This window comes from Rhipicephalus microplus, chromosome 4, assembly GCF_043290135.1.
Source record: "Rhipicephalus microplus isolate Deutch F79 chromosome 4, USDA_Rmic, whole genome shotgun sequence".
NCBI lineage: Eukaryota > Metazoa > Arthropoda > Arachnida > Ixodida > Ixodidae > Rhipicephalus > Rhipicephalus microplus.
The window spans coordinates 44,921,498-44,943,489 of record NC_134703.1 but is presented as its reverse complement, the minus strand read 5'-3'; the positions used below and the strand labels follow the sequence as shown (position 1 = coordinate 44,943,489).

At 47.4% G+C, this 21,992-nt stretch overlaps 1 protein-coding gene across 1 annotated transcript in view; it reads left to right on the top strand.

Annotated features, from left to right (window-relative positions):
• Positions 1–710: 710 nt before the first annotated feature.
• The window catches only part of LOC119171941 (nose resistant to fluoxetine protein 6), a 37,364-nt gene continuing 16,082 nt past the window's right edge, over positions 711–21,992 (top strand). The window contains exons 1-2 of the mRNA XM_037422849.2: positions 711–1,259; positions 9,759–9,970. Of these exons, the coding sequence (XP_037278746.2) occupies positions 872–1,259; positions 9,759–9,970 (600 nt within the window). The 5' untranslated portion in view covers positions 711–871. The remainder of the gene's footprint in view (positions 1,260–9,758; positions 9,971–21,992) is intronic.

The following is a 21,992-nucleotide window of genomic DNA, read 5'->3' as shown; positions in this document are numbered from 1 at the left end:
CCTTCCACACCGACGCTCTCCTCCTCCACGAATTGTCGCCCTTCTCTCTCTCTCTCCCTTTTTTACATATCGTACCGCGTTGATGGAGGGGCGTGCTTCCTAAAAAAAAGAGGGTCGATCTCTCTCACTGTGATGACGCAAATACGCGGGTAATCCAGCGCGTAACGGCAACAGGTCGAGCGAAGAAACCGTGAGCGGGAGAGGGTGCGAGTATGGGGAGGAAGAATGAGAAAGAGAGGACTGTATGGTCAAAGAAGCGCATTATCGAATCGGAAAACACAGACAACGCGACTATTGTGTCGGGCGAGGAGGAAAGGACGCCGGTCTCTCCCGCTCAGGTGCTCAGTAAAACTTCGTTGGGCGAAGGGTATACCTTCTTAAAACGCGCACACTTCCGAAGAGCACCCAGTAGTCTTGCTTTTATTAGGCGCACGAAGGGTGGCCGATTACGTGCGGAGTACGGAATCGCCACCCGATAGAAGACATCGGATCCCGTTTTGGAAAGCTTTTGCGGCGTAGCGACAAGGTTGGGAAAAAGGAAGTGCCGTCATAGCGAATCTTTACGAATCGGCAAGATTCCTCCTACCTCGTCAGTGCTGATCCGTTGATACAAGGAGATCAAGTTCGACTCGGCAGCATTCCGAAACCAGCGCTATCCGTTTCGCACAAGGGACCTCGAGGGCGGTGAAAGTATTTTCATCGGAGCGACTTTCAATCAGCTCAGTTCCTTGAAACGCGTCCTTAGACGCATTGGTGGCAGCTAGTCCGAATTTCTTTACCTGCGCAGAAAAGGGACTCAAAGGCGACGGAGAGAAGCGCAGTGGCAGTTCGTGTTAGCGTAGCCCAGCACAGAAAACACGAGCCTCTAGAGATGGCGTTCCCACCAAGGATCCTTCGTCGTCGGACCTACCTCGTCGTGTTCGTGGCGGCGGTGATCATGTGCGGACACGTAGCGGGGTCCGCGAACGTCGAATTTCCCTCCGAAAAGGGCGCCATCGCCTCCGGAAGTGTGGACTCCAGGCCCGCATCTTCGCAGCCGACGACGCCGATGCCGAGCACGACGACGACGACCACGACGACGACACGTGCTCCGAACATGATGGATAGAGCTCGGAAACTGATAGCCGAGGCCATGCGGTCGGCCGAAGGCTCGCCGCTGTTGCGTCGACTCATGAGGACAGAGGTGTCGCCCGATTGCACCATAGGCCTGCTGCGATTCATGCGTGACATGCGGAACCTCGAGCCGTGGGCTGTAAGGCGTGAGTACTACAGCTCCTTGTTCTTAGTGTATTCGTGGTGCGCGCGTGTTTGGCGAGCGATAGCGCTGGCACTCGATAGGTTGGGCCGAGTAGCAAAGAGCATCTAGTTGATACCACCTACGTATGTTTATTTCAAGGAACATGGGCTCCGACTCTGGCCGTTTGTGAGCGAAAGTTCTAGCCAATCGTCTTAACCAAGGAGTGTCTACGTACGGCTATAGTTCCGAGTTATCGATAATTCGGTGCTTTGATAACGGCGCTCATTTTGCGACTTCTGATAAATATATGAATCGTTATCCACGAGGTGCAAATGATAGTGTATAGTGAAGTTACGTTAAAGTAACGATTAAAATTTGTGCGAAATCAATTCGAGAGTTGCTCGCCATACGGCCGCATTTATAGATGGCGGCGGAAGGGAAGACCTCCTGTGTGCAGATTTACGTGCACTTGAGGTCACTGAGTGTGGAAATAATTATTCCCGAATCCGCGTCTAATACCTTATAATCATATATTGGTTCTGGCACGTGAAATTTCAGAATTCAAGGTTTAATCACATCGAAATAAGAACGAAGCAGACAACCTTGTAGAGCACTTAGCCGAGCATGGGCTTCACCAGAAATCATTCTTAACAATACAATAAACGTGTTTCGCACCGAGGACTGAGAGGTACAGACTTTAGAAAAATGTTTTCTTCTTCTTGTTTACGTGCGCGCTTACATTGCCCGATTCGCATTTCGCGGAAAACATCTTCAGGGAAGCGCACTATGAACGCTGCCGCTTGCGTCAAAACGTGGTCTTTTGAGGACGGCATTGTGTCCACTTTACTGGCCAGAAAAACGTTTCTTACGGATGAACGGCTCTGACAGCAAAGTCGCCACTTGTTTATCATCTTCACGCCGTAACGCTTAACAACAAGACCAGAAAGGGTCTATAGCGTTCACGCTGCGGAACTTCGAGTGGAAATCTACGTCGAGATAGACTGCAGCATGAACGCGGCAAAACTTTAAAATCGATTAACGATAATTGATTGCTTCTCGCTTGCACAGAAAATAAAGTTTGTTGCTTATCGAGTACCCTTTTGATAAATGATGCAAACGATTTTTTTTTGTTTGGTCAAGTTTTGATGGAAGACGTTTACGTTGCGTGTCTAGTATTATACAACCATTTACTGAGTTTGTTCATTCTAAAATTTGCTAAGAATGGGGCATCTTTTTATGGGGGGGGGGGGGGGGTAATATTTTCACGGATTTGTTGCAGAGAACACTGGTGTAAAACCTTTTGCTAAGGATTGCTGTTACTTTGGTGGTGTACATGTTGTGAGAACTAAGCTTTAAATAGAAGGCTGGCGGGACTGTTCATACTGCTGCAAATTTCTGCTTCCCTCTCCACTGTCCAAACACACATTCTGAGCAATTCACCCCAATACTCTGATCACTCCAGCCCCCCTATTTCTTTAACGCTACCGCTCCAAGCTATCGTGCCCCAATCTCCCACGTACAGACGTATAGGAAAACGTAGAACACGTCCTTTTTCTCGTGGCCCTAAAATCATCCCTACCCTGACTCCCCATGCACCAAGGTCGGGCGCGGTAGTGTCAGCGGCCTTCGCCAACCAGCTGGCCTGTGTCCTCCTGGAGAAGCTATATTTAAATGTCTAAGTTTGAACTCTCATAAAGATGTCTCTCTCTCTGATATTTTGTTAGCTTTAAAACTGTTTTCGCTCACTCCTTCGACCATGTTGTGACAGCCCTCGACAACGTCATGCCATAGGGTTTCTCCAACGGCCACGCAGGACCAAATGTCAATATTCACGTTGTTTTCACAGAGGCGGGAAACCTTCTTTTAGAAATCGTGCTGCCTAAATTTATCTTCACATGGGTGTTTTTCTGCCCTTGAGACGTCTTCACGTCGGTCCGTTCTCGTCGTTTACAGAGGTCAGAGTGCGAAGCACTTTCAGGTTGGTGCCAAGTCTCAATGACGATGAGCGTCATGAAAGCCATCCGACGGTATTTACCGTCACGGGGGGCAAATGCTCCGCGCGAGTGACCTCTCAGCGACATCTTTCGCGGTCACAAGAGATACTGGGCGTACGGAAGTGCACTGAGGCACTGTTCGGAGCACTTGAATATTGTCCTTTGAATACCTCCGTAGCTATGTGCGCTTTTTAGGAGCGAAGCTCCTTACGCCGTGGGTTGTTCGTCTTGTGTTTGTAGTTGTAGCCACGTCTCGTTTAGTCCTTAGAATGTCCGCTGGATGCCGGTACTTGTATATGATGAATATATGATGAAAAGGTGCGAAATGGTGGTACTTGGAGTGTTCACTAGATGGACAGACGGACGGACGGCCAGACGGACGCATGATTGGACATGCAGAGAGACAGACGGATGAACGGACGGACAGAGGCAAGAACGAATGAACGGACGAAAGCACGGACGGACTGATGGACGCTTCGCCCCACTCATCATCATTCACACCGTGCATATGCTGTGATGTTTTTTTGCATGCCTGAGAAGGAATCCATTCATCTCTTGCTTAACAGCGAAAGTTGCCAAGTGGAAAGCTGTGAGAGTTTTCATCATAACTTTGTGAAAGGGACAGGTTCTGCGAAAGGGAGTGCTGCATGTGCGTTTCGCAGGCGGGCAAAATTATTATCACTGATTTTTTGTTAGTTTTGCTTAGGTGTTGATAGGTATATGTAGGAGTATGACAAATATAGAAGCCATTCAAATATCCACCACGAGAGTGGCCCAGGGTAACTTTCGCATTACACACGCCAACTCTATCTTTCCAGGCATGAAAACGCAGAGCCTCTTTGCGCATGACTTGACGAGACCAAGAAAAAAAAAAGAATACATTAAATATACTTGACGCCGTAGAAAGCTCTTGAGATTTGACGGGTGATACGAGAACTCTATGTTATAGGTCCGACTTCGTTCAAGGCTCCAGAAGAGTACCAAAAGGAGAGATAAAAATATCGAACGAACGCGGATCTTAGAGTTATTGGCGCGCAAAATCGTTTTCGACCGGGACACCGCGCACGACCCGTTCAATCACGAATCCCTTCTTTTCGTCACGTGCTCCCATTCTCCTGTTCGAGGAGATCGAGATATTAGGAAGCACAGCTGTTTCTTCACATTCCTGTACGGCGTATTCTATACTGCCTTCCTTTCGTCAGGTGCTACACTTAAGCCGTTCTTCCGGCGATGACCTTGTCGAATGTATACTAGCCATATCCTTATTATACGAAGCGCAGAGGCACAGCCCTGACTTTCCGCTTGCCCACTTCAGCCGTGGAAATACTGAGGCTATAGACGCAATACAGGTTGTCCCGCAGCGGGTGACCCTGTTTTCACAAAGTCACTCCGTTTCATTTCAAGCAGCAGTGACGAGACCACAACGTGAAATCCCCGGACGCACGCTCTGAGTTTGGCTATGCATCAAGAATTTAATGAGCTGGAGACGCCTGGTACGGGCATTGTCTGGTTGTCTGCATTTTAATGTGCCGGGCTGACACTATAGGTGTAAGCAGGGCCTTTGAATATATTTAAAGCGTCGAAGGACCCGGGTGGAAGCTGTGGCACATGGCTGATGGTTTTTCTATACTTCGAATATTCTGGCACACAAGTGTAATGTACCTAACTTAACATTATTCGGAAGTACTGTCGCGAAGTCAAGTTTATGTAGACGTCGTGTGTTTTCTCGTACTGCTCATATACTGCGAGTTCCGTTGGCGTTCAGTTGAAATAATAGCCTCGTTTTTCTGTCACGGGCGTGTCATTCCATGTAACGGTATTGTACGGTTGTTTTTAGATGTAGGTAGAACACAATAATATTCCATCATCTACATCTCGGGTAGAAAATGGAGACCTGTCTATCAGTTGTCTATGCATAGATACCTGCTTACTGACTCGTATGGGAAGCTGTTCAGCAACAGCGTTAGATGAATGGGCTGAGGATGTCTTTATTGTCATTGTGGTGCTTAAAAACGGGTTATACTATGCTGCAAACTGGATGCTGCCGCTCGGATTTGAAACTTGTAGCGTTCTCGTACCATGTTCGAGGCATCGCAAAGGAGTCTTAAGGAAATGGTCAAAGATGAAAATTATACAAGGCACTTTGAGTTTGCGCTTCAAAACCAAGTTCCACCACCATACAAACAGGCAACTTGGTCTCATTTTCCCCGAACGTCGTTATGGTCCAAATGACGTAATCGCTTCTTAAAATCAACTATGAGAAAGAAGAGACGCTGTTAGCTTGCTTTTAATATATTACATTTACAGCGATGATGCATAGAACTATACAGTGTCACCACTTTTTTTTTCGTTGTGGCCTCTTATCTGTTGGTGCGCAGTACATATTGCACTTTAAAAAACACATTTTTCTATGTTACAAATGGGTTTTAAATGCACCCTCAAAAAAAAAAAAAGAGAACAGTCAAAGTAAAATATTCGCTTACGTGAATGACAGCTGGACTAAATAATAATAAAGAAAACAGACCACTGAATCTGGACGCCCAGTTATAATGGGTGTGCTCACTCATCTATAAGCCCATCCCTCCATCTCTAAACATCGCAGTATAAAGAAGTGAAAGAAAGCAGCAAAGCAGCTTCAAGGGCTTCGACGATGACCTCTAGGCTGCGTTTCCCTGAATCTATGCGATGTGTCCTTTTGCTGGGACATTTCGTACTTATCATCGGTCGTTTCCGTAGATGACGTGGAGGCAACAGCCTTCTACAGCACGGCCTACATATAATCACGTTGGGAGCCTAATGAGCACTGCAACAAATAAAAAGAAGAAAAAAAAACAGGTCCTTGTGCGCACTCACTTCCGGATGTAACCATTGGGCGATCTTCGCGAGCGCTTGTCAGAATGACTCCTCGGGACACGGAATCGTATAAAGAGTTCTCCGTCGCGGAGGTAAACAACACCATTTACATTTCCACGAGACGTCTCATTTATTCGCGCAGGGGCGGCTTTTATTGCCGGCACCGCGGCATCCCACAATACACGAGAAAAGGCCTATAGGCGTTGCGCCTCCCTCGATCTGACACGGTAACGGCTACGTCGGCTTCCTTTCCGCGTCGCATTGATAGCCGATTAGGAGAAGGTCGCTACCGGCCTTTATTCAGGAGGGGGGGGGGGGACATGGTTATTACTAGCAATGCCTTTTCCCCGACCTGTTTCCCTCACAATATAGTACTGCTGTGAGGTGGAAGCGCCTTGATTTAAATGTCGGGCTACAGGAATATCTCACGGCCAGTGGATACACCGAAGGCCGCCCGGAGAAGGTGTCTGTCGATCAAGACACCTCAACAGAACTGCCGTTTTCGTTTTATCTCAATCACTGGGTATGGATACTGCAACGCGTGGTGTTTTAGCAAAGCACTGGGTTGTAAGATACTGCGCCTACAGCAAGCTGCATGTCACGAAACGCTTCGAACCGTTCTCTAGCGTGCCGTGTTCCATGGACGACTGTAATTCAAATTGAAGAAATAGATAGTTAAGAGAAAGCGAACGCTCGCGGAATGTTGTTGCAAAATCGATGGTATCGGATGCCGATAAGAAGTCCCATAAAATGCGGGCTGTTCATATCTGTGACGTTCGTTACGTGCATAATCAAACCGATCGACGCCCCAGGGTTGCCGCGAATAGCCCCAATTTTACGAATATCAGGGTCAGTATTCGTATGTAGCCGATATTTTTGTACAAAAACGCTAATCTCTTGACCTAGAGAACGGTTAATTTTCACGTCCTCCGTGAAACTTGAGGCCTCTTATCAGTAAAGGAAAGGGAATCAGTGTGTGTATATCAACGGAGGAGCCGAAAGGACGAGCCTTTGCCCTCGGTGCACAGCCGCGCTATTCTGTCTCCGTATTGCAGAGCGAAATATTTGTGTTTATCGCTGACCGGTGCTCGTTCTGCGATCCTGACCAAGGCGATCGACGGCGTTGAGTTGCATAATAGCATCACTCTCGCGCCCGAGACATTGAACGCTCACCGAGGCCGGCGGCAACATGGCCAAGGGTTTCCAAATCTATCGATTACTGCCACGGACGCTCGATGCATTCCTATCAGATTGGCCTGGCGCCATGATTTGTGTTCTCGATGAAAGCGAATCTTGGCAAAGACAGCGCACGTGAAGCAACAGGAGCAGCAGCCGAAGAAGATTTTGTTTTAAGGAGGGGGCAGAAAAGGGGAAATTCAGGAGCACATTGCTTGGAGTCCCAAGTCACGGGCCTCAGCCAGTTGCACCGCTCGCCTAATTTACACTTCCGAGTCATGTGCAGCTGGAGGTGTCGTTCGAAAGCGCTGAGCGTGTGCGACTCCCAATGATAGCACAGATAAGCTTGGCTACAGGAGATTTTGTGCGCAAATTTTCATACTAAATTCAGGCCTCCGGAAACAGGTATTCACGACTATAGTTTTCATATCCCAGGACTACTTATCGTGACCTCAATCCGGCAACACGAGTATCCTCCTCGCAAACCACGCCCGCCATTCCCTCTAATCAAAATGTGACAGCCGTGGCCGGGACACTATCTGAAATCATGAGCTCGTCAACGCCACGCCACACTTTTTTTGCAATGATCAGACTGCGGTTTTGGGACACGAAACTCTGATACTAAATTTTAACACAAGTATATAGTGTGCCATCGGCCTGCACTTTTGCCATTTGATCTATCGTCTATATCTCTTCACATGTGCCAACAAAACCAGTTGGTACGGTGAGAAATTGATAATATGGTTATAGTTCCTCGCAAAGAGATGCTGCCGTCAAGTTCCAATGGTAATATAAAAGCGAGGAATTGTGTAGTTAGTGAACACAACTTAATATTCGCTAAAATTTGTTTTAGAGTTTCATACATTATATCCACAAGCTACTAAATTGTCGAAGGAAGTAAAACTGATTGATTGATTGATATGTAGGGTTTAACTTCCCAAAACCACCATATGATTATGAGAGACGCCGTAGTGGAAGGTTCCGGAAATTTCGACCACCTGGGGTTCTTTAACGTGCCCCCAAATCTGAGCACACGGGCCTACAACATATCCGCCTCCAAAGTAAAACCGATGCGTTGCACATGTGTATACGTACATTTTAGTTGCATAAAATGAATCTGATGTGGGGGTAATCTTGAAAGCTACGATGTGGGCAAGTGTTGTTCAAGCGTTAAGTAAACAGGGAAATCAAGAAGCACGAGAAATTCCGATTCACGAACGCTATATAATTGGCCGTAGTTGTGAAATCCATTGCGTCATGTGGCCCTCGGTGCGGTGTTCAGCGAACGCGTTTTTTTTTTTTTGCGTAGAGTGCAATCAGTCGTCCTTGAGCACGAGTCGTTTCGTAGCCAATGCGGGATCAAGCCTGCTGTTAAGACCGGCAGAGGTGCATGCCTTTGTTTTTTGACAGCTCGGCTGCATACTCCTGAAACATCAGCTTTAGCGAGGCGGAACGTAATAAGGACGCGATTGCGTTGGAAGCGTCGCCTGGCGTGCCCATTTCGCCCACCATTGTACGATGCACGCATTGACACGTTACTGTCAATCAACGCACTCAATGACCACGCGGAACTTCTGATACAATGAGCAATGCAACCAGAACGGCAACCGATACTATGATTAACAACGCGTACACAGTGTTCGTTGTAGCATTTCACAAACCACAGCAGTGCCACAACGCACATAAGCGGAGGAAGGGAAATCAGAGGAAAAGCGATAAAGAGGGGCCGCGATGACTGGACAGCTCGAAGTTACCAGAAGACAAGTGTTTGAGTAATCTTAAAAAGTCCGAGTGTGAACGTGTTGCTTAAACTGAATAGTAAAGCGTGTGTGCGTATCGTTTTCATGCATCATTTTCTTCGTAACTATCGGCTGGCTGTCTACATAGGGACATGTCTACATGTCTACATTCAGGACATCACTTGATGATTATGCCGTGTAATATTGGTTCGACTTCGCAAAACGAAGCCAGAAGCACTAAAAAAACTGGAAGCATGTTTCACTCATACGTAGGTTAAAAAAAAAAACACATTACATTTATTTTTTCTACACGTATTATGCGTCTAAGTAGAAGTGTGGAGTGACCATTCACAATCTTCTGTACATATTTCTACGCATTTTCTCTCCAGCAAACAAACAAACAAAAAAGCGTTTAGGTCGGTCATCATTGGAATGATTGATCTTGCTTTTCTCTCTTTTTAAATACGTGCTACATGAGCTTTCTTCCCTTTCTCAGTACATGACAGGCTACTCTTCACGATGTAATGAGCATTTAACTAACATATTAACTCACAGCTTCCTGAGCTTCTTTCTAATCAATAAACTCTTCTCTGAAAACAAGACCCGGGAACAATCAGATAAATATTCTTATGCAACTTTCTTGCACCTTTCTTGTGCACGACTTCGTATTCTTACAGCGGCAATACCGATGGGACCAAGTGCTCCCGGGCTGCTTTCCATATAGCTAAAAGGCGCCCTTTTCCTATGCTTTCTTTGCAGTGATCGACGCGAGCGGAAAGTACCCCTCCGGGCTGTTCCAGGGCACCATCTCGGACATCGGCGCGTACGACGAGTGCGTCGAGACGGTGGTGCATGACCAGTTCGGTCACGTGACAGTTAGTGGACAGTACTGCAACATGTACGTCAAGCTCGTCAATGACACGTCCCTCCTGGACCACATGTTGCCAGCATTTCTCATGACCAACAGACGGGTGGGTATATAGCTTTCGTGGCTTCCATATTGCTGCTCCGTGCACATCAATCGGTTTCTCTGACCGTTTCGGTGGCCCATTTGTTACGGTTTTAGGGCTGCTGACCCGAAAGACCCCACAAACCAAGCCAATCGTTTACCTCGTCAGTTGTGCATCAGCGCTGTAGGATCACAGATAACTTTTGGACAACACTAGATAACGTGTTTAAGTATTGCTGTGTTTAGTGATCTGCTGGTTATCAAACTGCGCGCATGTTGCTCATCAGAAGCATATCCTTCTACTACAACTTCCCAACCTTTTAGTGAAGTATTTATACACTTTAGCATCATTATATTATTATTCCAAGGGGGGGGGGAATTCATGAAGAGATGACAGTGTCCATAGGCGTGAACTAGCGACATCCCAGTCTTTGTTTAAAGCAGCTGCAATCGAAAGCTAATGACTACGTACATGCGTTCGACGACGTGTGATGCCCAGCGCACAGTGCGTTTTCCATATCCCCGCAACACAACCCAGTCTGATTTTCACATACCGTCGGCGGCGAGCGAAAGTGGGGCGTGTATCCAAACTGCACGGTGCGATAGCCTTCGAACCGCTATCGATTTATGATGCTGTCTAGACAATTCTGCGTGCGCGATGCAGAATGACGATTAGATCTTGCGAACCTCGACTGCCTCGATCACCTCGGAGACAGGACATGTACTAGTTTAACTGCACGTGTCCTCTGCTGACCTCGCCGCCGGCGGGCGTGAGGTATAAATTAACTATCTCGAATTTCTGTACGCAGTGCAGCACCTCCTGAAGTGAACGAGCATACGTAGACTTCCGCGACCTTCGCAAAAGTCTGCGCTCTTGGTCGATTTCGAGGTCACGAAATACGCCTAGAATGGGTGCATGCAGCCGTTCAAGGAAAGTGCTGGGAGCCACTGGCACAAAACTTGTTAGGTAGTCCATGACTGATAGTGTAGTGAAAGTTCTGTTACTGCCCCAACCTTGTAGCCATATGTGGGACATTCGGCGTTGTAAGTGTTTTAATACATGAATTGCTTATACTGCAAATGGCGATTATTTCAAAGTCCCTGAGAATCACGTCCAATGAAATCAATAATGATTTTGGGGTCCAACCGGGGGTAAGGGCTTCAATGAGCTGATCTGCATATGCATGCAACTGCAACTGTTCCTTCAGTTTCTGAGGCAGGTGCTTGTAGTAGTCCTAATAAGTAAAATGAATCAATAGGATTCAGGGAGATGCCGGTAATATATGTGTGTTCGTTCGGCATAGCAAATGCAAACTTAACTCGTTATCCGAATAAAAATGAGACAAAAAATCTCTCTAGAAGCAGCGCGCGTGCTTTTAACGAGCGAATACATCATAAAAACGGCCAAGTATGTTTGCTGATGACGTCATGTTCACAGCTGGTGGCCGCCAACTTACCACGGCTGAAATCGCGAGGAATGTGATAAGATGCCGCACACACTCTGGCTGCATCGGTGATCAATAGAAAGCATCGAGTTAGTACCACCTCACCTTACTTTAAAAGGTCGTTGAGGAAAGATGCTCAAGATACCTTGTTGTGTTCCTTGCATGCGTTGCAGCCCGATAAAATCTTGGTAACTAATCTTCCGTGGCTTTCTCCTATGGACGTGCAAGGAATGGGTAGACAGGAGTATTTACACATTGGTTTCTCTCAAGTTGCCTTCAAGGTTCTAGTTAAGTATCCTGACGATTGCAATAGCGAAGATTTTTTATCGCTGCTGTTTTTACTGAGAACCTTCAGATCTACCGTATTGTCAAAAGCAACATGTTCATAGCTACCAGCGGTCATATTTCTGCGGCTGCATGTTGTAATTAGGTTGTGTCAAAGAAAAAAGCTCCCAGAGAATTTCCTTCTGTCATTTATTGTCGGAAGCCTCGTTAAATAGGACAGATTCAAGACGAAGATGATGCAAAGTGTAGGCAACTGTTCACGCTTGCCAGGTAAACGTTGCGAGAACTTTGTCTGAACTTCCCTTTGAAGTTCTCGATTTTACGACGTGTCCCTTACTCATAGCCAGGCTTCAATTTGCACCGGTACGTCATATGCGACAATTATCGGAGCCCGGTCAAGAGCCAAATATCAGGCTCCCTACTGATCCAGATCTCACGTGTATACCGTAAGAGCCACAACGCGAATTGCAAGGGCTCACGGAAGCGTTCGACTAAGTGTCATTGACCAGCCCAGCGCGTCTGAGGCTTTTTGGAGTTTACGTTGTGGCTAAGGCTTTGGCGCACGCGGAAAAAAGAATCGCGAGGGCCGTCAAAACAATCGACAGACTTTGCGCGATCCACGCGAGCTCGTCGGAGGTCACCCGTACGAGTCGTCGTTTGCTGCTCGGGAATGCGTGTCGAGACTACGAAACGACGAATGTTCCGTTCTTTTCCGCGACCACGCATCGCGTATTCGGAAAGATTTATCGCACCGAGGACGACGCTCTGCCTATAGAGAGCCGATGAAGAGAGTCGGAAAGCCCCAGGCTGCCGCTACCGGTACCAGCCTGACGAATTCCGCGCAGTGACTGTACGTGTTTAGAAGCATGAGGCGAGGTCTTTCTGACGACAAAACGGACACGTGTCACGACCGTTATTGTTCAGAAATAACTGGTGTACTTAAGTCGACTGGAAATTCGTCTTTGTGAAGCACCTGAATGACTAAGTACAAGAGCAATCGTGTCGGTGATTACTTCCTATATGATGGCTCAGTGGTCTCATACATAACCTTGAAGCTGGAATGATGACGTAGCCCGCGCTTGGTATAGGAAATTCTAAAGCCGCGTAACCAGCGACTAGATCGGCCATTGATTCGCGTAGTGCTTTATAAGTGAGGTTTCTTAGTTCCCAAATAACAGTTAATCAGACACTTCCATTGACATTTTGGAGGTTATGTTCGCTAAATCGGCTATAGATGCTGTGGTACTATAGAAGTGTTCAATAAATTGTGCAAGAAGGAAGAATAGACAGATTATACAGTTCACTCACTGTTCACAGGAGGTTTCAATGTTCAATTCAACGGCCAAATAATATGATAATTGATTGCTATGTGGGATTTAACGTCCCAAAACCACCATATGATTACAAGAGACGCCGTAGTGGACGACTCCGGAAATTTTGACCACCTGGGGTTCTTTAACGTGCACCCAAATCTGAGCACACGGGCCTACAACATTTCCGCCTCCATCAACGGCCAAATAATATCGCTGAACCACAAATAACCCGTTGTACATACAGGTTCAGAACAGAATTGAATTAGGGGCCAGAACCGTGGCATTGGCCCTTTCTCTCCAGTGCAAGGCATATCAGGGCATGGAATCTGCAGTGGTTCGCGTAGGAAATCCCAGTGGCGCCGCACACAAGTGGCATGACTTATCGCAACTTAATACTGAACTAGCTGTTTTATCTCTAGAGTGTCGTTGTACCTGTTCTTGATACGATATGCATGCATGGACGCACACTGTCGCCAACATGGCGTCTAAACAGAATATTGCGCAGTACACTCGTCGAGGACCATGTAGGGTATTCACTCGTATCTCTAGTTGTGCGACAGCAGTGTTTTTTAGTCTTCCTTCTTTCATTGCGGCTTAAGTAAGCGTGCGACTATGCGCGCTCATTTCGCGTGGTCATGTTTAGTTTTATTTTTGTGCGTATTAAACGATTGCGGAAACCAAGTGGTGACTTAAATCCCTCCACCAAGAAGCTCGTGCTCCAGTGGTAAGAAGGTCGTATTGTAATGCCATCGTATATCGTGGCATAGTTTAGATAATAAAATAAGCGCGTGACGACAAGGCCGATACATCTGCTAAATAATTGATGATGTTGCCCGGTAAACAAAAACGTACAGAAGCGCCAGTATTCTCCTTTATGAGATATTTATCCCTACCTAAGCTCTCGAAAGAAATAAGCATGCTGGCAATATATATATTGGAACAAGTTTCTAACGGAGAGAGGATAAGAAAACAAAACAAAATAACTCTGAAGTATCGAAAGCGTACAATGCACCGAGATTGATTTTTTTCCCCTTCATCGGTGCTTGTTGGCTATTGTTGTAACTCGGGGTGGAAGGTGTATCCCACCGCTGCCACCAGTTGTTGAGGCTCGGGGTGCTGATTCGTATCCCACCGCTGCCAACCAGTGGTTGAGGCTCGGGGTGCTGATTCGTATCCCACCGATGCCAACCAGTTGTCGTGATCCCGGGGTGCTGTGGTAGCGTGGTGTAGCTTCGGGTTGAGGAAACGACCGCTTACAAGATGGGGATACGAAAAACAAACAGGTTTATGGCACTAATTACAAATATTTACAGCATGAGGTTAAGAGTTCACAAACCACGAGCGTGGTGGTTAAACCTTTAGTTGGTTCAGAGCAAGGTTCAGAGCAAGGTTCAGAGCGTTCACAAACTACGAACGTGGTGGTTGAACCTTTAGTTGGTCCAGAGCGACGTCCTGCACTCTGCGGCGTCCTTATAAGCCCTGTCGGGCTCCTCCTTCTTGCGGGGAACACCAATCACACACACACGACCGGTGCAAGGTACGAGCAGGCACGGCGCACGTGAACATCCAATTTCGAGTCAAGATCACTGCACTTAAAGGAGGCGCCAGAGAGGCTCTTGCTCGTCGTGTATGTCGCTGGTCGAGGGGTCCCAAGCTTCGGACAGCAGACATCAAACGGTCCGCCAAACGGTCCGCTCAATTAGCCGGGCACTTTGTGGCGGCGGTCGCCGTTTCTTCAAAGAAATACGCTCTTTGTTGTCCCCTCCGGAACGGCTTACAGCTTCGTGGCGACAGGACGTCTCATCCGCCGGCTAGCAGGGACAATAGCTGGCGAGCATAGACATTCGGCGAGTCGGCTACTTGTTTGGGGATTAAAAGAGCGCCGCTCCCCCGTCATCTCTGGACGCTGGTTCCGAGAAAACTGGAGTTCCAGGCGTGGGAACGCGGCCCGGCTACGCTTTTCAGCGACAGCATGGCGCCTGCTGACGCCGGTCATAACAGCTTCCCCCTCGCCAGATGAGTCACGGAGGGCAGCGGTCAACACTGCTGCTCGCAGGGACGACGAAAGGGTCCGTAGTCGAATCCCAAGAACTCGCCTTCGCTTGTGGCATGGTCTGAGTAAAGGCCGAATCTTCGACACCGTTTCTGCAACTGGACCACATGCACAAGCAAGCACTCGGCCCCCTTCGATCAAACCAAGCCAAAAGAGGGATGGAAACCAATTTTCCTTTCCTAGCTTTAACAAAAGCTCACACTCAAAACTCTCAGGACTCACTTGAGCTGAAAAACCGGACGTGCTACCTTACAAATTTACATAAGATGCACGAAAAAAACTAAAATATCAATTTTGATACAGAAAGAGCACCCCAGAATGGCGGCTGAGCGTGTCAACGTTTCCATTCAATTTGCCCTTCTTTTACCTAAAGCCAAAATTGTATTTTCGAAGAATCAAGCTCTGCCTCACAAGGCGACTGTTCTTTTATGTCACGGTTTGCAGCCAAGTAAGGGGAAAATGGTCTGTCCCTACTTTAAATTTAGCACCTCTGAGATAACCTGCAACTGATGAATGGCCTACACAAGGCAAGCGCATTCATTTCCTGAAGCGCAGTACGTTATCCCACGAGAGCCCAAATTCTGGTGCAAGCAAAGCGCAGCTTTGCTTGATACCATTGTCGTCCTGATATAAAACAGCAGGCTCTTTTTCATCGCTGACTACTTTCATCGGTTCTGTCCCGCTGAGAGCATCAGTCAGGAACTCGGATTCAGTGAGCGCTACCTTTGTCCGAACGTCCGTCTTTGTTTACGGCCGCCCATAATTGTCTACCACTGAGACATAAAGCTCACCAGCCCCCTGAAAGGTTAACCTAAGCTGTGACCTAACGGTCTACCTCAGCGGTTGGAGAAAGCTTGATCTGCTCATATGATCAATGATCAATTGTCTTCAAAGAAGACCAACAAAACAGAGACAAACACTTCTTTCTAGAATGTTCGCCCGGTTGAAGCAAACTGCCTTTGCTAATGCCTCTGAGTAAATCTCACTGGGCTCTCCTGAGCCTTCAATTACTCTCATTTCTAAGCACTACAAAATACACGGCGCTATCAACCAAACGCTTATTCCTTCGCAGTTTGTCTAACGACTTATTCTTACGTTACGTTGTAACGCACAGTGAACAACACAAAAGTAACCCTGGGTGCGATACTCATCAAAAGCACCTCACAACAATTGCATAGGGTTTCGCTAAAACTGTGCACCAATGGCTCTCAAATCTCATAACGCGCAACGACAACTGCACTGTGTTGCGCCAAACTTAACCATTTTACGAAATCATCTGGTCTATGTTAATATCTTCTTCCTTAAATGCCAATTCACGCCACATCCACATGACAGTAAAGGCATACGATATTAAACTAAACCTTTGAAACACTAAAAAAAAACAACAATTTTTTTAGTTTTTACCTTCTCGGTATATTCGTACAAATGATTAATGATCTTCTAGTTCGGCGGTTTTCTTTCTTCAAACTTTACATCAAATTTTGTAACCTATACACAATTAAAATGACTATAATTTGCATCTCCAATGCAACACTGAGTAACAATATTTAACATGCCTGTGCAAAAGTTACTCATACTGAACGTGAACCCTCTTCTCATGGTGCTTTTAATCGCACACGATGGGGTCGCGGTCCCGGCTGTTTTGCAGCAGGCCTGAGGCTACTAAACACACGAACGTTAGGTTGTGTCCTGCCGTCACGCCTCATTCTGCACTTCAGCCGGCTTTCTTCGGTAATGTGAAAGGGGTGCCAGAAGCAGGGGGGAAGCCTGTGCCATTTTTCTTTTGTGTTCTCCCCTACGCGGTATTTAGCCACTCTGCCCTTTCGACTCTGACCCTTCGGCAAAGGCCGCTTTTCCGAAGTTGTTGAGCTGAACCGCGCGCTTCGTTGGGGTGACGCACCTCCCTTTCTCCCTCCACACCTGGCTCGCCGCTTGTGCCTCCATGAACAGCCCCATAGACGTTTCCTTAAACGGATTAGTGGCCTACCCTTTCGTCTTTCGCGGGACGGTGTGGGACTAGTCCTATGCTTAGGCAGTGCCGAACGCTTTCGCTTCTTCCTTTTTCTGCGATGTTTGCAAACCTGCTCGGTGTTATCGCTGCACTGCTGAAGCGTGGCGTTCTTGCCCTCATCAGCCACTGCGCTAACCATGCCTAAATTTGACAATGTCGAAAGGTCCCCTTGAGGCACGAAGAAGGTTTTCAGCTCATTACTGGGCCCATTAGGGCTGCTGGAACCCTCTTCATCCACGCAAGGAGCGTCTTTCGACATCGTCCCCACCTCCAGACCGGCCACGGCCTCGTTCTCTACATCATTTACATGGATGCATTCGAGAATATGCGGGCCCTTCTCTGGCGCGATCTCTGTTTCTAGCGCTTCATGACGCGCCACAACTTCCAGCGCTTTGTGACGCGCCTCACTTTCAGACTCCGGTCTGATTCTTTCTTTATTTTGGCTAACAGAAGTTCCGAATCTTCTGATTAGCTCTGATTTAACAACTTCGTAGTTGTTCGCGTGCTGCTCACTGAGTCGCGCAACAACATCCGCTGCCTCGCAGGGCAGAACCGTGCGTAGCTTCTGAGACCAGGTGTCTCGCTCACATTTAAGTTGACTACACTTTCGTTCAAAGAGTCTAAGATACAGGCCCATATCCCATGATACCTCATATGGCTGCATGTACCTAGACATCTCGAACTCTGCCTCATTTTCGAGTACTCCTTGCTGGCGTCCCAACCTCATACTCAACTCATAGTCTTGTTTGAAAAACTTTAGCTTGAGGCTTTCTCTTTCGTCTTCACTCTTTCCTTCCATCTGAGCTGCTCTTAGTTTTCTTTCGATGATGAGGTCCCATTCTTCACTTAGTTCCTCATCATCAGCCCCCAAATCATTAATCGCTTGAATGATTATGGGTTTTCGTGCCAAACCCTTTGTATCGATCCCCAATTCCTCACACAACAGCAACAAGTCTGACTTCTGCAGCTCCCGTAAGTCCATGATCGTTCTGAGTGCTCGCTACTTCCAAAATAACTTTCCGAAACGGCGAAACTGAGTCTTTCGGCAAAGTTAACTACCAGTTCTAAAATTTAACCCTCTTTTAGAACCTGGTTCACTCAAAGGAAAAGCCAAGCACTCACCCATACGTGATCCACGTCTCGAGCCAGCTGCTTCTCCTGGGCCGACTGTTGTTGTCACTTGTAGCTTCGAATCCGACCGCTGCCAACCAGTTGTTGTAACTCGGGGTGGAAGGTGTATCCCACCGCTGCCACCAGTTGTTGAGGCTCGGGGTGCTGATTCGTATCCCACCGCTGCCAACCAGTTGTTGAGGCTCGGGGTGCTGATTCGTATCCCACCGATGCCAACCAGTTGTCGTGATCCCGGGGTGCTGTGGTAGCGTGGTGTAGCTTCGGGTTGAGGAAACGACCGCTTACAAGATGGGGATACGAAAAACAAACAGGTTTATGGCACTAATTACAAATATTTACAGCATGAGGTTAAGAGTTCACAAACCACGAGCGTGGTGGTTAAACCTTTAGTTGGTTCAGAGCAAGGTTCAGAGCAAGGTTCAGAGCGTTCACAAACTACGAACGTGGTGGTTGAACCTTTAGTTGGTCCAGAGCGACGTCCTGCACTCTGCGGCGTCCTTATAAGCCCTGTCGGGCTCCTCCTTCTTGCGGGGAACACCAATCACACACACACGACCGGTGCAAGGTACGAGCAGGCACGGCGCACGTGAACATCCAATTTCGAGTCAAGATCACTGCACTTAAAGGAGGCGCCAGAGAGGCTCTTGCTCGTCGTGTATGTCGCTGGTCGAGGGGTCCCAAGCTTCGGACAGCAGACATCAAACGGTCCGCCAAACGGTCCGCTCAATTAGCCGGGCACTTTGTGGCGGCGGTCGCCGTTTCTTCAAAGAAATACGCTCTTTGTTGTCCCCTCCGGAACGGCTTACAGCTTCGTGGCGACAGGACGTCTCATCCGCCGGCTAGCAGGGACAATAGCTGGCGAGCATAGACATTCGGCGAGTCGGCTACTTGTTTGGGGATTAAAAGAGCGCCGCTCCCCCGTCATCTCTGGACGCTGGTTCCGAGAAAACTGGAGTTCCAGGCGTGGGAACGCGGCCCGGCTACGCTTTTCAGCGACAGCATGGCGCCTGCTGACGCCGGTCATAACACTATCGAATGTAGTTGTACATTCAGAACGGAAGGCACCCCAGACACAGTGTCAGTTCTCACTTTAAGCAAAAGGTGAACAAGCTAATTTTGTTTAGTTTATAGCTTCTCGGTTATTGCAGAGCCACGCAGAAGGGGGTGAGTTATACATGTAACTCAAGTTACAGTTACTGTGTGAGGGTTATTTTACGAAGTCACCACTTTTGGTGGAGGTCAGGTGAGGAACAATTCCATGTCACCAGGGAATCAAAAAGCGCGAGAGTGTTGGAACTAGGCAACACAATTTGATGATGATTTGCGGGGTTTAGCGTCCCAAAACCACCATATGATTATGAGGGACGCCGCAGTGGAGGGCTTCGGAAAATTTGACCTCCTGGGGTTCTTTAACGTGCACCCAAATCTGAGTACACGGGCCTACAACATTTCAACAGGAACTAGGCAACAGTCGGATCTAAAGCCCTCAACTGTATGCGACATCTACTGCTCTGTAGTAGCGTCCACGTCAAGTGACACTGGAGAAAGGTTAAATTATCATCGCATTTTACAAAAGCATCTTACGAAAAGCAGTACGGGGCATTCGTGGTCAAGTCCAGGCCTAGAGAGGCCTCGGGGTGGACATCCACTACGTGCAAGTATCTCGCAAAGAACACAAAATTTCCCTGTGACTACCTGTAGGGGGCCATGCGTACCGTAACTGTCAGAGATCGTCGCGGCTATAGCTACTTGCGCCCGTAAGGCCGTATGTCGAAAAAAAAAAGCACTGAAATGAAATTATAGTTATTACAGCCGCAAAGGTGGCAGTACTTTCATGGAGTCACTTCCTTCTTTCCTCTCTTTTTTATCTCCATCAAAGGTCCCAGTTTAAATTGTTCCGTCTCTAGTGTGGTGCAGTGCACAATCTAAGTAGGGCACACGTCTTTTTGCACAAGCCTCGCGTATATATACTTTCACGGTCATAGAATATGTGACATTTTCGCACTAAATTCGTCTGTTCTTCATACAACTTGAGCAAATATTCGTCGCTTATAATATACAGACATGTAGACCTGATTCTGGCGGTTTAATGCCTAACCACTCCTTTAGTGCTTGTAGACAGTCCTTTACGAGAGACTGCTGGAGAGTGTCGAGTCGTCTCTGTCACCTTGAGGTTTTCTTAATTCAGCTTATAAACTGGAATTCCTATCAATAGTAATAAATAAGTTGAAAAGAACCGGAAAACTGTCCTTTTTTTTTCCTTGCTGAAAGCAACCGCAGTCATGCATTTTCACTGACATTTAAGGAAAATGTAGAGACGCGGACGACTGTGAACTTATCTGCTTCACTTGGTCGTGCAAAGCCTTTCACGTATACACAGAGCAGCGGTGGCTGCTTCGTACCAGACAGCACCAGTCTTTTAGTGTAACCGCAACTGGTATCTTCAGGGCACGTATAAAATAGCAAAATTTTTTGTAGACTACTTTTATACCCATTCCAGTTATTCGGGAGACATTCAGGAACAGATGATACCACGTCATCTAACACACCTTGATTCTTTTACGGCTTCGTACTGCTCGATTTTCGAGGTACGTGCGTAGGCATACGTAATGGCAAGAAGAAAAGATTAAAGAGGTAGTCTAGCACATAAGACTTTATGTGCTGAAAAAAAAATGGCAGCATATCCACGGAGTGAATGATGGAGAGTGGGGCGAAGCATTCGTCCGTCCATTCGTTCTTGCTTCCGTCCGTCCATGCGTCCGTCTGTGTGACCGTCAATGCGTCCATCCGCCCGTCCGTGCGTGCGTCTGTTCGTGCGTCCATCCCGGCGTTCGTTCATGCATCCGCCTCTGCGTCCGTTCATGCGTCCATCCACGAATCTGTCTGTGTGTCTGTTCGTCCATCTATTGAACACTCCAAGTACCACCATCTCGCATCTTTTCATCATATATTCCTCATATAGAAGCACCGCAATCCAGCGGATATTCTAAGGACTAAACGAGAGGTGGCAAACACACACTTCCTTACGGCTTGCGCTTCGGGTCTACTTCCCACATTTAACCACCTCGAATTCATGGTATATACTAGTTCACTGAATGGCACTGCGACCCAACGCTCGCTAAACCTTTCTAAAACCAATGAGGTTACGCCCAGCGAGCATAACGTTGCAACCTTTTCCTGTCAGACAGTACTCAATGTACATGCCAATGACTGCTAATGGGGATCACAGCGTGCGCTTAACTAAAAGCCGAATGCTCCTGTCTCTCATTCCCCCTTAACAGCCATTGGCATGTCCATTGAGCACTATCTTTTATTGTTCAACAACGCATAGAAGAAATCTCTCACCGGCATTGCCTTGGAGGTGAAAATGTTATACTTGTTACACCATGCACGGCCACTTGGATCGGGGCGCGCAGCGGTCATCCAGGTTGCCGTGGTTACACACTACAATGGCAACGAGGGATGAACAGGTGCCGCCATAAAGAGCTTCGCCCCTAAAAACAAGATCATTAACAATTAAAGTTTATGGTTGAGGAAGAAGCAGTCGTACATGTACTTATTGCGACATCCAGTTCGAACGAATGGCACGACAGATGCACCACCTTGGGGTGCGCTAAGGTGTTTATGTGGACGTCTTTTGAATTCTGTCAGAGAGATAAATTTGCATTTATCCCTAGCAGCGCACGCGATGCCCACATCGGAAGCATGCGCAAAGTGGCTATTACGTAATGATCATATGGGTGAGACCCAATGAACATCCATGTAATTAGATAAAGGCGCACGTTCAGTAACTCCGAGTTGTCTCC